Raw genomic sequence first — 16,483 nt, forward strand, 5'->3', positions numbered from 1 at the left:
TCAGTTCTTAACAGGCAACATGTTTTGCTTCAGTCTGAAAATCAATAAAGGAAAATGTCAGCTGACATCTGAAAATGTCAGATGTGCAGAGACCTCTAGTCTACATTGAGATAGAGGTCTAGTTTCTCCTGCCTTCAATGTCAAATCTAGGTGGTATTTACACAGCTACCTGACAAACTTTTTGCTTGGGTGCATTCTTACCCCTCCTCTCTCACCATAAAAGTCATGGATTCCTAGAGAGCTGAAAGGGGAACAAGGGAACATCCAGCCCCAAACCCTTTATCAAATAAGAAATCTGAGGCTTAAAAAAGTTACCCAGCTAAGATAGTGACAGACTCAGGACCAAACCCCAATCCCCATAGCATCCCGCCCAGCTGAGGCCAGACATATTTGTTCCAAGAAATGGCTTGGTTCGTACTTCATCAGTCTAGGATCCTGCTCCCATAATTACTTCTACCTTTCTGCATCACAATCGCATTTGAGCTATCTCAAGTGTAGTAAGACATTAAGGGGACAGAAACCCAAACCATCATTGGAAGAAAAGGCAAGGCAAATATCAATACATCTAAAAGGAGAAAAAGTTCAACCAATGAAATCGTACTGTGCGATTGGCTTATTATTGGTGGAGTATGAATTCATCTGTGAAATAGTACAAAATGATAAAAATTAATCATATTTAATAAGTTTAAAACAATTCAAATTGGCAGATAGGTTTAAAAATAAATGAAGGCATTTATGTTCTACTTAAATGGTCAAATTATGAGCTCTTACAAATGGTATTACTTAAAGCACAAATTAAAGCGGGTTAATGTATCAAATTAAAATACAATCAAACACTTAGAGAATATGCACAATCTCCTCGATAAAAAACAAAGCCTCATAAATGGAGCATGACAAAGTTTTAGGAGGAAGCTGGGGCTGTAAGAGGAAAACCAGCTTCTCTCTCCTTCTGTCATTCAGACTGACGTTGATTTCCTACCTCACAGAGTAGGGACAGGAGCTACTGATCCACTTATATAAAGAAAGCTCTTCTGCCTCATCTGCCTGACTTACCGAAGTTCTCGGTCACTGCTGTAACGGTCACTCTGGATGTGAACACCAGGATAGATGAGGCCCACCCTCTCAGGTGGTCATAACCTCTGACCTGGTACTCCCCGACAGGAAGGGATGGGACCACACACTGGAGAAGGGTACGGTTGCCAGAGACACCCACACAGGGGAACATCCCAATAAAAATGTCAACGTTTGCAGCTCCTGAGATCCCAGCCACTGAAAACGTTAAGACATCATCAGTCTGAGAAACTGAGAGCAATTCGGGGGTGAAGGCATCACTGTAACCAATGACGCCCACCTGGTAAGAAAGTCCATCTACCTCTATGACCAGGGCAACGGAGCCATTCCCTGCAGGAACAGCGCACTGGATGAGCTCAGAGCTGAGGTTCACAGTCAGGCAGGCCTGCTGGCCAATGTAGACAAAAGTGGAGTTCCGTCCCCTCAGGGCTGTACCCTCCAAGGTCAAGAGGCTTCCACCATGGAGGCTGAAATTCTTGGGGAAATAATGAAACACTTGAGGCAAAATGTGGAAGTGTCTGTAAACGTAACCAGAGCAAGCATACCCATATCTTGTATGAAAAACCGATAGGTAGTGGGGTCCTGGGGCCAAGTCACTGATCCAGCATGCCACATGGGTTGTATTAAAGAAAGTCACAGTGCAAGGAAGGCGATCATCCACAAACACCATTGGTTCATCAGCCGCGGTACCTAACCTCTGACCCCTAATCAGCACTGTGGTCAGAGACCCACTGATGGTTGTGGTCCAGGCATCCACAACAGGAGTTGTCTCTTCACACAAGAAAAGAGTGCAATTCCCCTGACAGGCGCTGGGCAGCCCATTAACCAGGACAGTAACATTCAGGGTGAAGGAAGCGCCAGGCAAGGGGTTACCCGCCGGGGTAATCCGACAGAGGACCGTCTGGTCCCCCAAACTCAAAATCACACAAGTGAAAGGACCTGAAATGTCAACCTGAACTGACCTCCTGCTGGAATTGAGAGCCAAGCCCCTCACCGTGAGTACTGTCCCTCCACAAGTGGACCCAAGTGTTGGGGAAATGGCTGTTATCTGAGGCAACACCACAAATTGCTGGGGCACCGCAGACATGTCAGCAAACCCCATCTGCCTCTGACGTACTTGGAGAGGATAGATGCCCGCTTCCAAACTGTGAAAAGGAAAAGCGCACCCAGACAGGCTTGTGTTGCTACTGGGAGACTGGGTCTCAACATCACAGCTCAAGTTCCCCAGAAGAACCTCTGAGTTGGAGAGATTCTGCCCTTCCACGTAGAGCTTCAGGCTGTGATTTGTGATTTCTCCTCGCGTGGCTGTGACCACCGGGGTTGCTGCCATTTCATATGTGAAGATGAAGCCCTTCCCCACCAGGCTTGGCAAAGGTTGGTGGGGGAAGGGCTGGCTGCCAGCCCAGACCTCCACAGGGGCTGGGGCACCAGGCGGCAGGGGGGCTGGCGGGGTCTCACACCAGACGTTCGTCTCCGTTGAGTTCACAATGTCACAGGACCGATTGCCCACGAGCACCCAAACCAAAGCTGGGTTCCTGCTGAACCCTCTTCCTGAGATGCTGAGGATGGTTCCACCTAAAGCACAAATATTGAGAACAAAACTGAAAAGCTGGTATTTCAGAACTAGGAACTCACAGCCCCTGTGTGAGCCCCAGCAGGACCAAGTAAAAGGTGGAGTAAGTGTTAATGAAAGTATCTCACCTCACCCATCAATGTTGATGTGTGATCATTTTGGCAGGAGTCAGATGTGCTAAATTTCACGTGACAGTAAAACAATATAAATTGTCCTATAAGAGGAATGTTTATGCTATGTAAGACAAAATTTCCAAGTATGTTTATAGATCCTTAGAAACCTCCATCAACTTGGACACTAATGAAAAATCAAATTTCTTGAAGTGCTCTTGTCATCTGCTATTTTATCTTAACATGTCAGTCTATATGATTCTACAAATTATTATGGAGAAAGAGGATATGTATATTTCATATACATATGTATACAACATACACATAGTGAAAAATCAAATTCTTTAGTCTTCTTGTCATCTGTTGTATTATCTGCCCTAATATTCCATATTATTCTCTATGTTATTATGTAGTGTATATATTGTTCTATATATATTAAACTTACTAATGAAAAATCTAATTTGTTGAAGTCTACTTATCTTCTATATTATTCTATGTAATATTCCAGTATTCCATATATTATGTAGTCGTTTGTGTGTGTATATGACATATCAAGAAGAACTGAAACATTGAAGCATGCTTATAATTTTGCTGCTGTATTCATAGACATTGTCTCACTTTCTAGTTGAGGCACAATCAAATCCCATCTTCAGGACAGGGATGGGGGCAACGTACCCCTTATCATTACCAAATCAGTGGTATAGCCAAGCAGCTTTAAAAAGGATTATACTATGTTCAAGAAGGAGAATGTACCTACTGTATAGCACAGGGAACTACTCAATACTCTGCAATGGCCTATATGAGAAAAGAATCTAAAAAAGAGTGGATATATGTATGTGTATAACTAATTCACTTTGATATACACCTGAAACTAACACAACATCGTAAATCAACTATACCCCAATCAAAAAAAATTTTTTAAAGGATAATGTGTTATTTCATCCACTATCACAATGATTATCATAGGCAAATACATAGCTTTCAGTTTTTTCTGAAAATGAGTAGTTTTCTAGATTTCTCTATTTGTCCTGTCCTGACATCTCCCATGTTGACATTTGTGTTTCTGACTCTGTCTCGTCCTTCATCTACGTCCCTAGAGCAAGCGAAGACATCAAAGACTCATGCCTCTTGCCCTTGCACATGCAGTATCAAAACGGCTAACTCAGGAAGCTCTTCTCTCGTTTACTACTGTTGTTTATATAATCGAAATATAGTTTATCTACAATATTGTGTTCATTTCTGACGTACAGCAAAGTGATTCGGTGATATGTACTCGAGATGCACCACTTTTTAGATGTTTCAGCCTCCTTCCATTAGGAAAAAAGAAAACCAGGCACATCTCCTTTTCGTAAAAATTCTTTAATTTCCTGAACTCACTGGGCTAAGGGATCCTGAGTTTTCACACCTTCCAAAGTACATCACTCAGTTCCCAGTGCAGGGGAAAGCACCTCTCCTTGCTGAATAAATAATACCAGTCAGGTCAAAGCCACTCACCCAGAACGGACCCACAGCAAGGCTGGATGCTGAAGACTTCTGTGATGTACTGGATGTGAAGATCCACACTATAGAAAATGGGGAGATGGTCATGAAATAACTGAGAGTCAGAAAAAAAAGAGAAAAGAAGGCACGAGACAGCCGAGATGTATGTATTGAGGGGAGAAGAAGAAAGAAAGGGGGCTGTGATGGACAGCACAGGTGAGGGGCACAGTCCACCAGAGAAGGAAGGAAACGTGAAGAAGAGAAGCTATGTGGGATATTTTCCTGCTCCAATATCAAGTGGGCACATCAGCCTCGTAGAGTTTAGCTACTTTCTGGAATGAAGCCAGGGAACTTCTGGAGAAATACTGGGCAGGGGGACTTCAGGGTAAAGAGGACTGAGCACGGCTTGTGCAGTAATTGAAGCCATTTATTCAAAGCCCAAGACACTGTTATTATTCAAGGTCTTAGTGAAATCACAGTCTCTTATTAAGCACAGACTCTTCCTCCTCACATAGAGATGCCCATCCCATCTCCTCCCAACCCAACTGAGAGACATGACATCTTAGTTCCAGAAAGTTCTCCTTTCCCCAACTAGTAAGCCAAAAACTGGTCTTGAGAGTGAACTGTCCTGTAGGGTCTCCAAGATTTGTTCAAATTTTAGGGTTCTCATATGTTTATCCCTTAACTTCAGAAGAAAAAGAAAAAATAAAGACCGAACTCAACACTAGAATTCCTCAACTGAATCGCTAGACCATCAACACACTTGAAATGAATGGCAAGGGTCCACCTCACCCTTGTGCGTGAACGTGGGCCCCATTGATGGAGACTGAGATTCCGTGGTGCCCAGCAGGCAGCGGGGGCAGCACCACCTCCAGGCCCTGAGCTGCCTGCGCTCGGACCCGAGCTCTGGTGTCCCCAATGTGGACTTGGGCATCCAAATCCGTGTGGTTCATTGGCAGCACCATTCCAATGGAAAGGGTCTCACCTCCTGTGTTGAAAAGAATCCATTAGCCCCCGTGAAGTGGATTTGTGGTCTCAACCGTTTATTCAATTCTAAGATTAGCTTCTGAGGTTAAGCACGTGGTTAGCCCTGTGTATAATACTCTGAGTGAGACTTTTAATGCCGGGAACTCCCTGGCGGTCCAGTGGTTAGGACTTGGCGCTTTCACTGCTGGAACCAGGTTTGATCGGTGGTCAGGGAACCAAGGTCCTGCAAGCTGTGCAGCGTGGCCAGAACAAATAAAATAAAAACAATTTGAAAAAGCTTTTAATGCCAACCTAATTTTTATCATGAAACTTACAACTCATTTAATAGAGCTGCAGCCTATAACTTCAAGGGCATAGAAAGAAAAATTGTCAGGACAATTGTACACAAGAGGCATTAATTCATCTCCATACAAAGGTAAATCAAGTAGCTATGATGGTCTTCATAACCAGAAAATAACACCCCATGTCCTTTTTGTAGCCTCTGCTTTTCTGAAGATAGACGTCTAAAGCTCTGTCTTGATTATGCACCGAGCCCCGTAGCAATGCTATATATGAGCGCAGTCATTCGCAGTTACAGAGCCCTTTCACCCACATTATCCCATTTGACCCTCACACTGTCCTGATAACATATGCAGGGCAGTTAGCAGGACTGGCATTTTGCTTTTGAGGAAACTAAGGCTCAGTAGCCCAGGTCTCAGAGCTGATTAATGGAAATGTGAGGGCCTGAGTCCAGTCTTGTATCTCAATGCCTTTTTAGTTTATTAGCAACTCTACTAAAATGCCATGTATACTACGGACACTTCATTTTATCTCATATATGTATTGAGTATCAAGAGGAACAGATATGGCTATCAGATGTTAAATGAAGTTTTGCAGGGTATGTAAAGCAGATAGGCTCTGAAAGGTTATAGGAAATCTGCTTATTGGGGCTATATTTAAAACAATTAGGTGTGTAAGAATTTGAATTTGGCACTGGCGGACTTTTCAGCTAATGGATCCCAGCCTGCTGTGAAGAAGGAAACCACATGGGGCCAATGTAGAGAGGCCATCTTTGGCCCATTTATACAACACCCCGTATCTGGCAGAATGATGGTGGTGCTCACTTCAATAAAGCATTTATTGAGTGCTACTCTGTGTTAGTTCCTGGGCCAGGTACTTTTACCTATTGATACTTTATCTCCATTTTTCCCAATAACGTTGAAAGACTTATTCCTACCTAACAGCTGGAGAAGCTAAAGATAAAGGAAGTTAAGTATTGTGCCCAAGGAGTCGTTGAGTTGGAATTCATTCAGATCGGGCGCTGACAGCAAAAATCACACTAATGGTCTCTCACATCAAATCCTTCCTCCTCCTTCCCTGCCCCTCTTATTTTCTCTTTGATTTCATCTTGGCTCTACTGTCATCATCAGCATCAGCATCTCCTGGATGGAGATATGTAGCCCTCCAACTTTCAAAAGAAACTTTCCCAACAGGGCACCACTCACTGTGGGTTTTATAACAAGTTCTTCTTTATTCTGCCTGTAGAAAGATCTCATTGCAAGTGTAAATCCTGCAAATAATGCGTCATGTTGTATATATCAATAACATGATCTCCTTGGGCTCTTGGTCAATTGTCAAGCTAATCTGAGATGCCTTTGAGGCACTGATGCAATGTATTTATTCTTTTCATTATAGGTGGGAAATTTTATTAAGAGCCAAAATCACTGAAATCTGAATAGAACATGGAGCTCCCTCCTCCCTTTTCTACTTCGTTGGGAAGAATCTATACCACTAAGGAATTTTACACACTTTGGTCGCCTCAGGCAGCAAGTTCTTCTTCTGCACTATCTGAGCTGAATAATATTGAGAAGCTAAAGGACACCTCCCTTTATGTACTCTTGAGCAATGGAAAATGAAAATAGTACCAGAAAAATTGAGTCCAGCCTGTTTCTTTAGGAAATTTGATGGTCTTGTATAATAAACCCTTAGACATGTCTGCCATAAACTCTGTCAACTGGCACCCAATTAACCAGAACACAGTGCTACCTGCTACTCTTCCAAATCTATATGTTATGACATGATAATAAATTGTCATAATTCCATCCAGTCATATCATCTGAATCATCAAAGAAAGATTAAATCATTTCATGTAGTTGGATGTTAAATAATACACTCTTTATATATATGTCTCTCAAGGAACAAGTTAATCAGAATACTATTTTCTAATCATATCAAATAACTGCTATAAAAGGACCTGCTGCCCCAAATGCTATTTTACAATAAACTGTAAGTGGCTGTGTGCTTGGAATCTGCAACCAGATTGCCTGAGTTCAAATCCCCACTCTGGTACTTACTACCAGGTTGTTACTACCAAGTAACATCTTAGACAAGTAACTTATTCTCTCTGTTCTTTAGTTTCCTAATCTGTAAACTGAGGCTAATAATTCTATAAATTAATGACAAAGATTAATGTCTACTATATGTCTGTGCTATTACTATTGGCACATAGTAGGTACACAATACATGTTTACTGAATTTTTAACTTCCAATTCCCATGTAATTTTCAGGATAGAAATGGTCCCAATTTTACAGAGAGAAAAATAGGTATAAGGAGATTTATTCAATGATGGCTAAGAGGAGAAAATCAGTCTCCAGGTTTTCAAAAATAACTTCCATCCAAAATATAATACTATCTTCAATAAAATTAATAGGCCATTGTTTCGCCTTTTTATACAATCAGTGCTCTAAGCTGAAAAGATCCTGCAGGACCAGGTATTTTACCTGCTATGCTGCTTCTGTTTCTGCTGAGAGACACAATTACTGGATTTAAAGAGGAGACGTAAGTAAATGCCTTGGGAAGAACCACAGAATGGTCCCCTCTGATCACAGTCACATTCACTGTAGGTCCATCTTCCCCCTGAAAAATTAATTTTTAAAATCAAAACTCTGGGGACTCCCCTGGTGGCCCAGTGGTAAAGAATCCACCTTCCAATGCAGGGGACGCGGGTTCGATCCCTGGTCGGAGAACTAAGATCCCACATGCCGCGGCACAACTAAGCCCACGCGCCACAACTATTGAGCTCTTGCATCTCAACGAGAGCCCGTGTGCTGCAAACTACAGAGTCCACTCACCCGGGAGCCCTTGCGCCACAACTAAAGAGAGAAAACCCACATGCCACAACTAGAGAGAAGCCCGGGTGCCGCAACGAAGAGACCACACACCATAACAAAAGGTCCCACATGCCTCAACGAAGATCCCGTGTGCCACAACTAAGACCCGACACAGCCAAAAAATTAAGGAAAATAAATAAATAGTTTTTTAAAAATAAAATAAAAACTCTGTAAATAAGACTGAGTTGAGCAAAGTCCATACAGAATTAGTTTAAAAGGTTAATTTCAAGAAAATTGTCTTTAAAGACTATATTTGCTACTTTGAAGTCTTTCTCTGTGTCTCTCTCTGTCTCTGTCTCTCTCACATGCACACACACTCACAGTGACAAGTGCTTAGAATAGGCAAGTGCAGCATCCAACAGATTAAAGTGTAAAGAAGAATGATTTGCAATTAACACACCAATTGGTTCTGCAAAAAAAAAGCAATTTCAAATAAACATCTATATCTAGCTAAACTACCCATCAAGTGTGAGAGTACTTTGAGATATTTAAGTACTAAGAAAACTTCCCTCCCACATTTTCTTTCTTGGGATATTTCTTAAGGCTATTATCTTATAAAACAAGCAATAACCAAAAAAAGAGGAAAAAAAACTCCAAGAAACAGTGAAGCTACTCAGGAGAGCAGTCAAGGGAAATACTAGGATGAAACCTATAGAATAAATCTAGAAAACACTAAGTTAGATTGAAGCAGAAGAAGAGGGAGCGTCAAGAAAAAAGAGCAACTGATATAATGAAATATTTTTTAAGATAGAGGATTTTTATAATAAGGAAAACATGTAAAAAAAAAAAACTCTAGGGACTTCCCTGGTGGCACAGTGGTTAAGAATCCGCCTGCCAATGCAGGGAACACAGGTTTGAGCCCTGGTCCAGGAAGATCCCACATGCCGCGGAGCAACTAAGCCCATACACCACAGCTACTGAGCCCGCGTGCCACAACTACTAAGGCCCACGCGCCTAGAGCCCGTGCTCCGCAACAAGAGAAGCCACCACAGTGAGAAGCCCACACACCACAACGAAGAATAGCCCCCACTCACCGCAACTAAAGAAAGCCCACACACAGCAACGAAGACCCAACACAGCCCAAAAAAACACAAATAAATAAATTTATAAAGTAAAAAACTCTAAGAAAAAGACAAACTACTAAATATATATATTGCCTGATTCTGTCAGTATCATTCAAATAGTTTAATAATGTAAATATGGTTTATTGATTTAACCAACAAATGACACTGTAACTATATTCAAAGGATTTAAAGTGGTTGTTTCAGAAAGGGGGACTGAAGAATGGGGAAGTGGGTACGAGAGAGTATGATTGTCTTACTATTTTCTTTTGAACTTTGCATGTATTGCTTTGTTCAATTAAAAGTTGGTTTTCCTAATTTTTATTCTCTCTAGTAAAAGAAATTCAAACAGTACAAATTTTACCATTAAAATAGTAAATATAGCTAAAGTGCTGATACTCAATGTTGGCCAAGGCACCAGAAATCAGACACCCACACAGCGATGGTGAGAGTATTATTTAAAAAGAGTTTCAGACAACTGGATATCCATGTCAAAAGCTTTATATCTCTGTGCTGTTATTGTTGGCACATAGTAAGTACACAGGAAATTTTGGAAATTATCTAAATGTCCAATAATGGGAAATATACAAATTACAACACAAACATATTAGAATTGCATGCAGTTTATATATAAAAGCTAACATTTCATAATATTTGAATAACTGGATGAGATAAAAATATGGGACCAGAGATCAAAGATTACTCTGAACCCTCTCTTCTTCCAGAGATCTTTATTGTTCAGCAGACAGCCTTCTTTGGGGGTCATGGATGTGCTAGGAATCTTGATGGCACTGAAGTGAACTCTGAATAGGAAGCTCAATTTCAGCTGTGAGCATGACTCTCACCCACAGCACCAGGGAAGGGTCTGGACCAAAAACTCTTATGCCATCTATGGGATAGCACCAGCTGAAGAGGGATGGGAAAGCTAAGGGACTTGTGTTTAAGAAACAAGGGAAGCAGTAGGGACTAACCAGGAAGCTATTTCATAGGAACCAGACATTCTAGAGGATTCCAAGTTCCACCAGTCACATCCATGCCAGAAAACAAAATTGCTAATGAAAACTAAGTTATTTGTTTACTTGAGAAAGAAGCGAGATTCTAAGATATATGTCTTGCAAACTAACACTCAGAATGTGCAGTAGGTAAATATTATTCTGTGGCACTAATACTCATTAAGAGCATGGACTGGGACTGCCTGGTTGTCTTCTTTTAAAAGAAACTAACTGATGCTAATTACAAGCCCCATTGGCAGGGTCAGCTTCCCAATTCATAACAGAAGTGCTTCCATGTAAGCAACATAAGCATGCTCTCATGATGAAAACGTCATGTCAGTTAACTTAGTTCTAAGAAACGATTCACTGAGAACCTTACACTACACGTTAATAATGGTCACTCACTCAGAGAGGAAATGCCAAAAGATTCCACTTACCTTGGGTGGAACTTTGCATTGAATTCTTCGTGAATTGCTTGTGGTGACATTAATGGCACAAAACTGGGATCCAAATAAAACCAGGCTAACATCTTCCAAACTAGAGCCTCGGATGGTGGCCCAGAGCCCTCCTGTACAAAAGCAGCATTTTCAGATAGGACACATAGCCGTACAGACAGACAACAATTAATTATCCACAAGAGAAATAAATGAAATCAAAATATGAAACTCCTTAGTCAAAACACAAGGCATGTTCAAACTGAAGTTAAAAATATAAACTACTAAATGAGATGGGAGATACAGTGACTGAAGGGCAGAGAGAAGGAAATATTTAAGACTAAAACATAGAGATAAAACACAGACATGGAACAGAGAAGTAGAGTATCAATAGATGGTCTCTGGAAACTGCTTCTGCTCTAGATTTCTGAACATCATCCCTGCCAATTCTATAAAACATACTCTCTTCCCAAGAAACCAGTATAAGAGAGCAAGTATAAGACAGTAGGTAGAGCAGGCAGCCCAGAGTCAGGGCTATAGTCTGCTCTACCACTTAGAGCAGGTCATTTGCATTATTGTCCCTGAGTTCACTGGTCCTCATCTCCCTCATCTTTTTTTTTTTGGCCATGCCACTCGGCTTGCAGGATCTTAGCTCCCCGACCAGGGATTGAACCCGGCCCTCAGCAGTGAAAGCTCAGAGTCCTAACCGCCGGACCACCAGGGAATTCCCACTCCCTCATCTTTAAATGACAGCCTTAACCCTTCCAGCTTTGTGATTCGATACCACACAGACTATGTTCTGGTCTCCATAATGATATAGAAGGGACTGTCATTGTCACCAAGTGCCGCCAGGATTTCTGTACTGACCACTGAGGAGGAGCAACCCCAGAAACCCCCATCTCCTCACCACAAACGTCAGTAAGAGAAGGAATGGCACCAATCGCACTGATATCACGGCACACAATACCATTTGGAGGACCAGCCCTTGATCCAGCTGATGGACAGGAAGCCCACTTATTGTTGATCAGCAACAATTCTGGTCTGCCATCTTTCCAGAAAGGGATCTAAAAGAGGCAGTGAAGCCACCAAATAGAGACACATATCCCATGCCAGTGGGGAGAGGCCACAGAAGCAAGGTTGTCCTTCCCCAATGTGTCAGGGTGAGAAAGGAAATTTATACAACCTGATGAAACTCTTGCAGGAGCACGTGACTAAGTGGAATATTACCCTGAAGTTAAATATATAAACATGCCCTTAAGATTCAGGACAAGACTACAATAAACTTCTAAGTTAAAGAATAACATTGAGGAAGAGCCAACATACATTAGCAACATAAAAGATACAATATCTGGAAACAATCTTGACATGAACAATTCAAGAGTATGAAGAAATGTGAAGAAAACTTTGAAATGCTGCTGACAAACCTAACAGATGAGTTAAAACTTAAATAAGAAAACTAAAGTAAGTGTACGGCAAGAGTGAACATTGTAAGGTGGCATACGTTTCTTTTCTTTTTGAATTTTACTTTATTTCTTATACAACAGGTTATTAGTTATCTATTTTATACATATTAGTGTATACATGTCAACCCCAATCGCCCAATTCATACCACCACCACCACCACCACACCACCTGCCACTTTCCCTCTTGGTGTCCATACGTTTGTTCTCTACATCTGTGTCTCTATTTCTGCCCTGCAAACCGGTTCATCTGTACCATTTTTTTAGATTCAACATATATGCGTTAATATACTATATTTGTTTTTCTCTTTCTGGCTTACTTCACTCTGTATGACACTCTCTAGATCCATCCACGTCTCTATAAATGACCCAATTTCGTTTTTATGACTAATATTCCATTGTATATATGTACCACAACTTCTTTATCCATTCATCTGTCAATGGGCATATAGGTTGCTTCCATGACCTGGCTATTGTAAATAGTGTTGCAGTTAACACTGGGGTGCATGTGTCTTTCTGAATCATCGCTTTCTCTGGGTATATGCCCAGTAGAGGGGTTCCTGGGTCATATGGTAGTTCTATTTTTAGTTTTTTAAGGAACCTCCATGCTGTTCTCCATAGTGGCTTATCAATTTACATTCCCACCAACAGTGCAACAGGGTTCCCTTTTCTCCACACCCTCTCCAGCATTTGTTTGTAGATTTTCTGACGATGCCCTTTCTAACTGGTGTGAGGTGATACCTCATTGTACTTTTGATTTGCATTTCTCTGATAATTAGTGATGTTGAGCAACCTGTCGTGTGCTTCTTGGCCACTGTATGTCTTCTTTGCAGAAATGTCTACTTAGGTCTTCTGCTCATTTTTTGATTAGGTTGTTTGTTTTTTTACTATTGAGCTGCATAAGCTGTTTATATATTTTGGAGATTAATCCTTTGTCTGTTGATTTGTTTGCAAATATTTTCTCCCATTCTGAGGGTTGTCTTTTTATTTTTGTTTTTATTTCCATTACTCTAGGAAGTAGATCAAAAAAAGATCTTGCTGCGATTTATGTCAAAGAGTGTTCTTCCTATGTTTTCCTCTAAGAGTTTTATAGTGTCTAGTCTTGCATTTAGGTCTCTAATCCATTTTGAGTTTATTTTTTTGTATGGTGTTAGGAAGTGTTCTAATTTCATTCTTTTATATGTAGCTATCCAGTTTTCCCAGCACAACTTATTGAAGAGGCTGTCTTTTCTGCACTGTATATCCTTGCCTCCTCTGTCATAGATTAGTTGACCATAGGTGCGTGGGTTTATCTCTGGGCTTTCTATCCTGTTCCATTGATCTATATTTCTGTTTTTGCGCCAGTACCATACTGTCTTGATTACTGTAGCTTTGTAGTATAGTCTGAAGTCAGGGAGTCTGATTCCTCCAGCTCCGTTTTTTTCCCTCAAGACTGCTTTGGCTATTTGGGGTCTTTTGTGTCTCCACACAACTTTTAAGATTATTTTGTTCTAGTTCTATAAAAAATGCCACTGGTAATTTGATAAGGATTGCACTGAATCTGTAGATTGCTTTCGGTAGTACTGTCATTTTCACAATACTGATTCTTCCAATCCAAGAACATGGTATATCTCTCCATCTGTTTGTGTCATCTTTGACTTCTTTCATCAGTGTCTTATAGTTTACTGCATACAGGTCTTTTGTCTCCTTAGGTAAGTTTATTCCTAGGTATTTTATTCTTTTTGTTGTAATGGTAAATGGGGTTGCTTCCTTAATTTCTTTCTGATCTTTTGTTGTTAGTGCATAGGAATGCAAGAGATTTCTGTGCATTAATTTTGTATCCTGCAACTTTACCAAATTCATTGATTAGCTGTAGTAGTTTTCTGGTGGCATCTTTAGGATTCTCTATGTATAGTATCATGTCATCTGCAAACAGTGACAGTTTTACTTCTTCTTTTCCAATTTGTATTCCTTTTATTTCTTTTTCTTCTCTGATTGCCGTGGTTAGGACTTCCCAAACTATGTTGAATAATAGTCGTAAGAGTGGACAACCTTGTCTTGTTCCTGATCTTAGAGGAAATGCTTTCAGTTTTTCACCATTGAGAATGATGTTTGCTGTGGGTTTGTCATATATGGCCTTTATTATGTTGAGGTAGGTTCCCGCTATGCCCACTTTTTGGAGAGTTTTTATCATAAATTGGTGTTGAATTTTGTCAAAAGCTTTTTCTGCATCTATTGAGATGATCATATGGTTTTTATTCTTAAATTTGTTAATATGGTGTATCACATTGATCGATTTGCGTATATTGAAGAATCCTTGCATCCCTGGGATAAATCCCACTTGATCATGGGGTATGATCCTTTTATTATGTTGTTGGATTCTGTTTGCTAGTATTTTGTTGAGGATTTTTGCATCTATACTCATCAGTGATATTGGTCCGTAATTTTCTTTTTTTGTAGAATCTTTGTCTAGTTTTGGTATCAGGATGATGAGTTAGAATGAGTTTGGGAGTGTTCCTTCCTCTGTGATTTTTTGGAAGGGTTTGAGAAGGATGGGTGTTAGCTCTTCTCTAAATGTTTAATAGAATTCACCTGTGAAGCCATCTGGTCCTGGACTTCTGTTTGTTGGAAGGTTTTTAATCACAATTTCAATTTCATTACTTGTGATTGGTCTGTTCATATGTTCTATTCCTTCCTGGTTCAGTCTTGGAAGGTTATACCTTTCTAAGAATTTGTCCATTTCTTCTAGGTTGTCTATTTTATTGGCATAGAGTTGCTCATAGTAGTCTCTTACGAAACTTTGTATTTCTGCGATGTCTGTTGTAACTTCTTTTTCATTTCTAATTTTATTGATTTGAGTCCTCTCCTTCTTTTTCTTGGTAAGTCTGGCTAAAGGTTTGTCAATTTTGTTTATCTTCTCAAAGAACCAGCTTTTGGTTTTATTGATCTTTGCTATTGTTTTCTTTGTTTCTATTCCACTTATTTCTGCTCTGATCTTTATGATTTCTTTCTTCTACTAACTTTGGGTTTTGTTTGTTCTTTCTCTAGTTCCTTTGGGTGTCAGGTTAGATTGTTTGAGATTTTTCTTGTTTCTTGAGGTAGGCTTGTATTGCTATAAACTTCCCTCTTAGAACTGCTTTTGCTGCCTCCCATAGGTTTTTGGATCGTCGTGTTTTCGTTGTCATTTGACTCTAGGTATTTTTTGATTTCCTCTTTGATTTCTTCAGTGATCTCTTGGTTATTTAGTAACGTATTGTTTAGCCTCCATGTGTTTGAACTGTCTGCCCTCTTGTGGATGAGGCTACCTAAGATGCCTGTGGCATACCTTTCTAAGTTAAACTAAAGCATCAATACAATCATGATAAAAATACAAAAAACATTTTTAATTTAAATTAGACATGCTGATTTTAAAATTCAATGAAAAATAAACAATAGCCAGAAAACAAAATTTCAAAAATAAGAGTGAAAGGATCTTCTGCCAGACATTAAAATACCTTATAAAACAGCTATAATTGGGGAGATCAGGTGGCAGAGTAGGATGGTGCAGAGCTCACCTCCCCCAACAAACACATCAAAATACATCTACATGTGGAGCAACTCTCACTGCAAACAACCTGGATGCTGGCATAAAGGTTCTTCTACAACCAAGGCTGTAAGAAAATCCTCACAGAGTTGGGTGGGTAGGGAGGAGAAGCAATCAGCTCAGGACCCACACCCCTAGCAGGGGACACAGAAGAAAAGGGGGATATCTCAGGCTCGGGGACCCTCCCTGGGGAGTGAGGGGTTTGAGCCACATATTGGGCACCCCAACCCTAGGGCTCAACACCAGGAAGATGAGTCCTGAATTGTGTCCCCCTCAAAATTCATATGTTGTAGTCCTGGCCACTTGTACCTCAGAATGTGACCTTATTTGGGAATAGGGTCATTACAGATGTACTTAGCTAAGACAAGGTCATATTGGAGTAGGCTGGGTCCTTAATTCAATATGACTAGTGTCCTTATAATAAGGGAAAATTTGGGCACATAAAAGACACAGGGAGAACACCATGTGAAGATAATGGCAGAGATCAGGGTGATGCTTTTACAACCCAAGGAATGCCAAAGATTGCCAGCAGACTACCAGAATCTTGGGGAGAGGCATGAAACAAATTCTTTCTCACAGGTTGTTGCAGAAGGAATCACCTCCA

General features: G+C 40.6%; 1 protein-coding gene across 11 annotated transcripts in view; it reads right to left on the reverse strand.

Moving 5' to 3' along the window:
• PKHD1 (PKHD1 ciliary IPT domain containing fibrocystin/polyductin) overlaps window positions 1-16,483 on the reverse strand; it is a 600,926-nt gene that overhangs the window by 531,260 nt on the left and 53,183 nt on the right. For all 11 annotated transcript variants that reach the window (XM_024765924.1, XM_024765923.1, XM_024765919.1 and 8 more), the window contains 5 exons: window positions 10,861-10,991; window positions 7,981-8,116; window positions 5,026-5,221; window positions 4,249-4,316; window positions 1,054-2,646 (listed from right to left, as the gene is read on the reverse strand). In XM_024765924.1, the coding sequence (XP_024621692.1) occupies window positions 1,054-2,646; window positions 4,249-4,316; window positions 5,026-5,221; window positions 7,981-8,116; window positions 10,861-10,991 (2,124 nt within the window). The remainder of the gene's footprint in view (window positions 1-1,053; window positions 2,647-4,248; window positions 4,317-5,025; window positions 5,222-7,980; window positions 8,117-10,860; window positions 10,992-16,483) is intronic.

Source organism: Neophocaena asiaeorientalis, unplaced genomic scaffold (genome assembly GCF_003031525.2).
Source record: "Neophocaena asiaeorientalis asiaeorientalis breed wild unplaced genomic scaffold, Neophocaena_asiaeorientalis_V1.1 scaffold46, whole genome shotgun sequence".
Classification (NCBI taxonomy): Eukaryota; Metazoa; Chordata; class Mammalia; order Artiodactyla; family Phocoenidae; genus Neophocaena; species Neophocaena asiaeorientalis.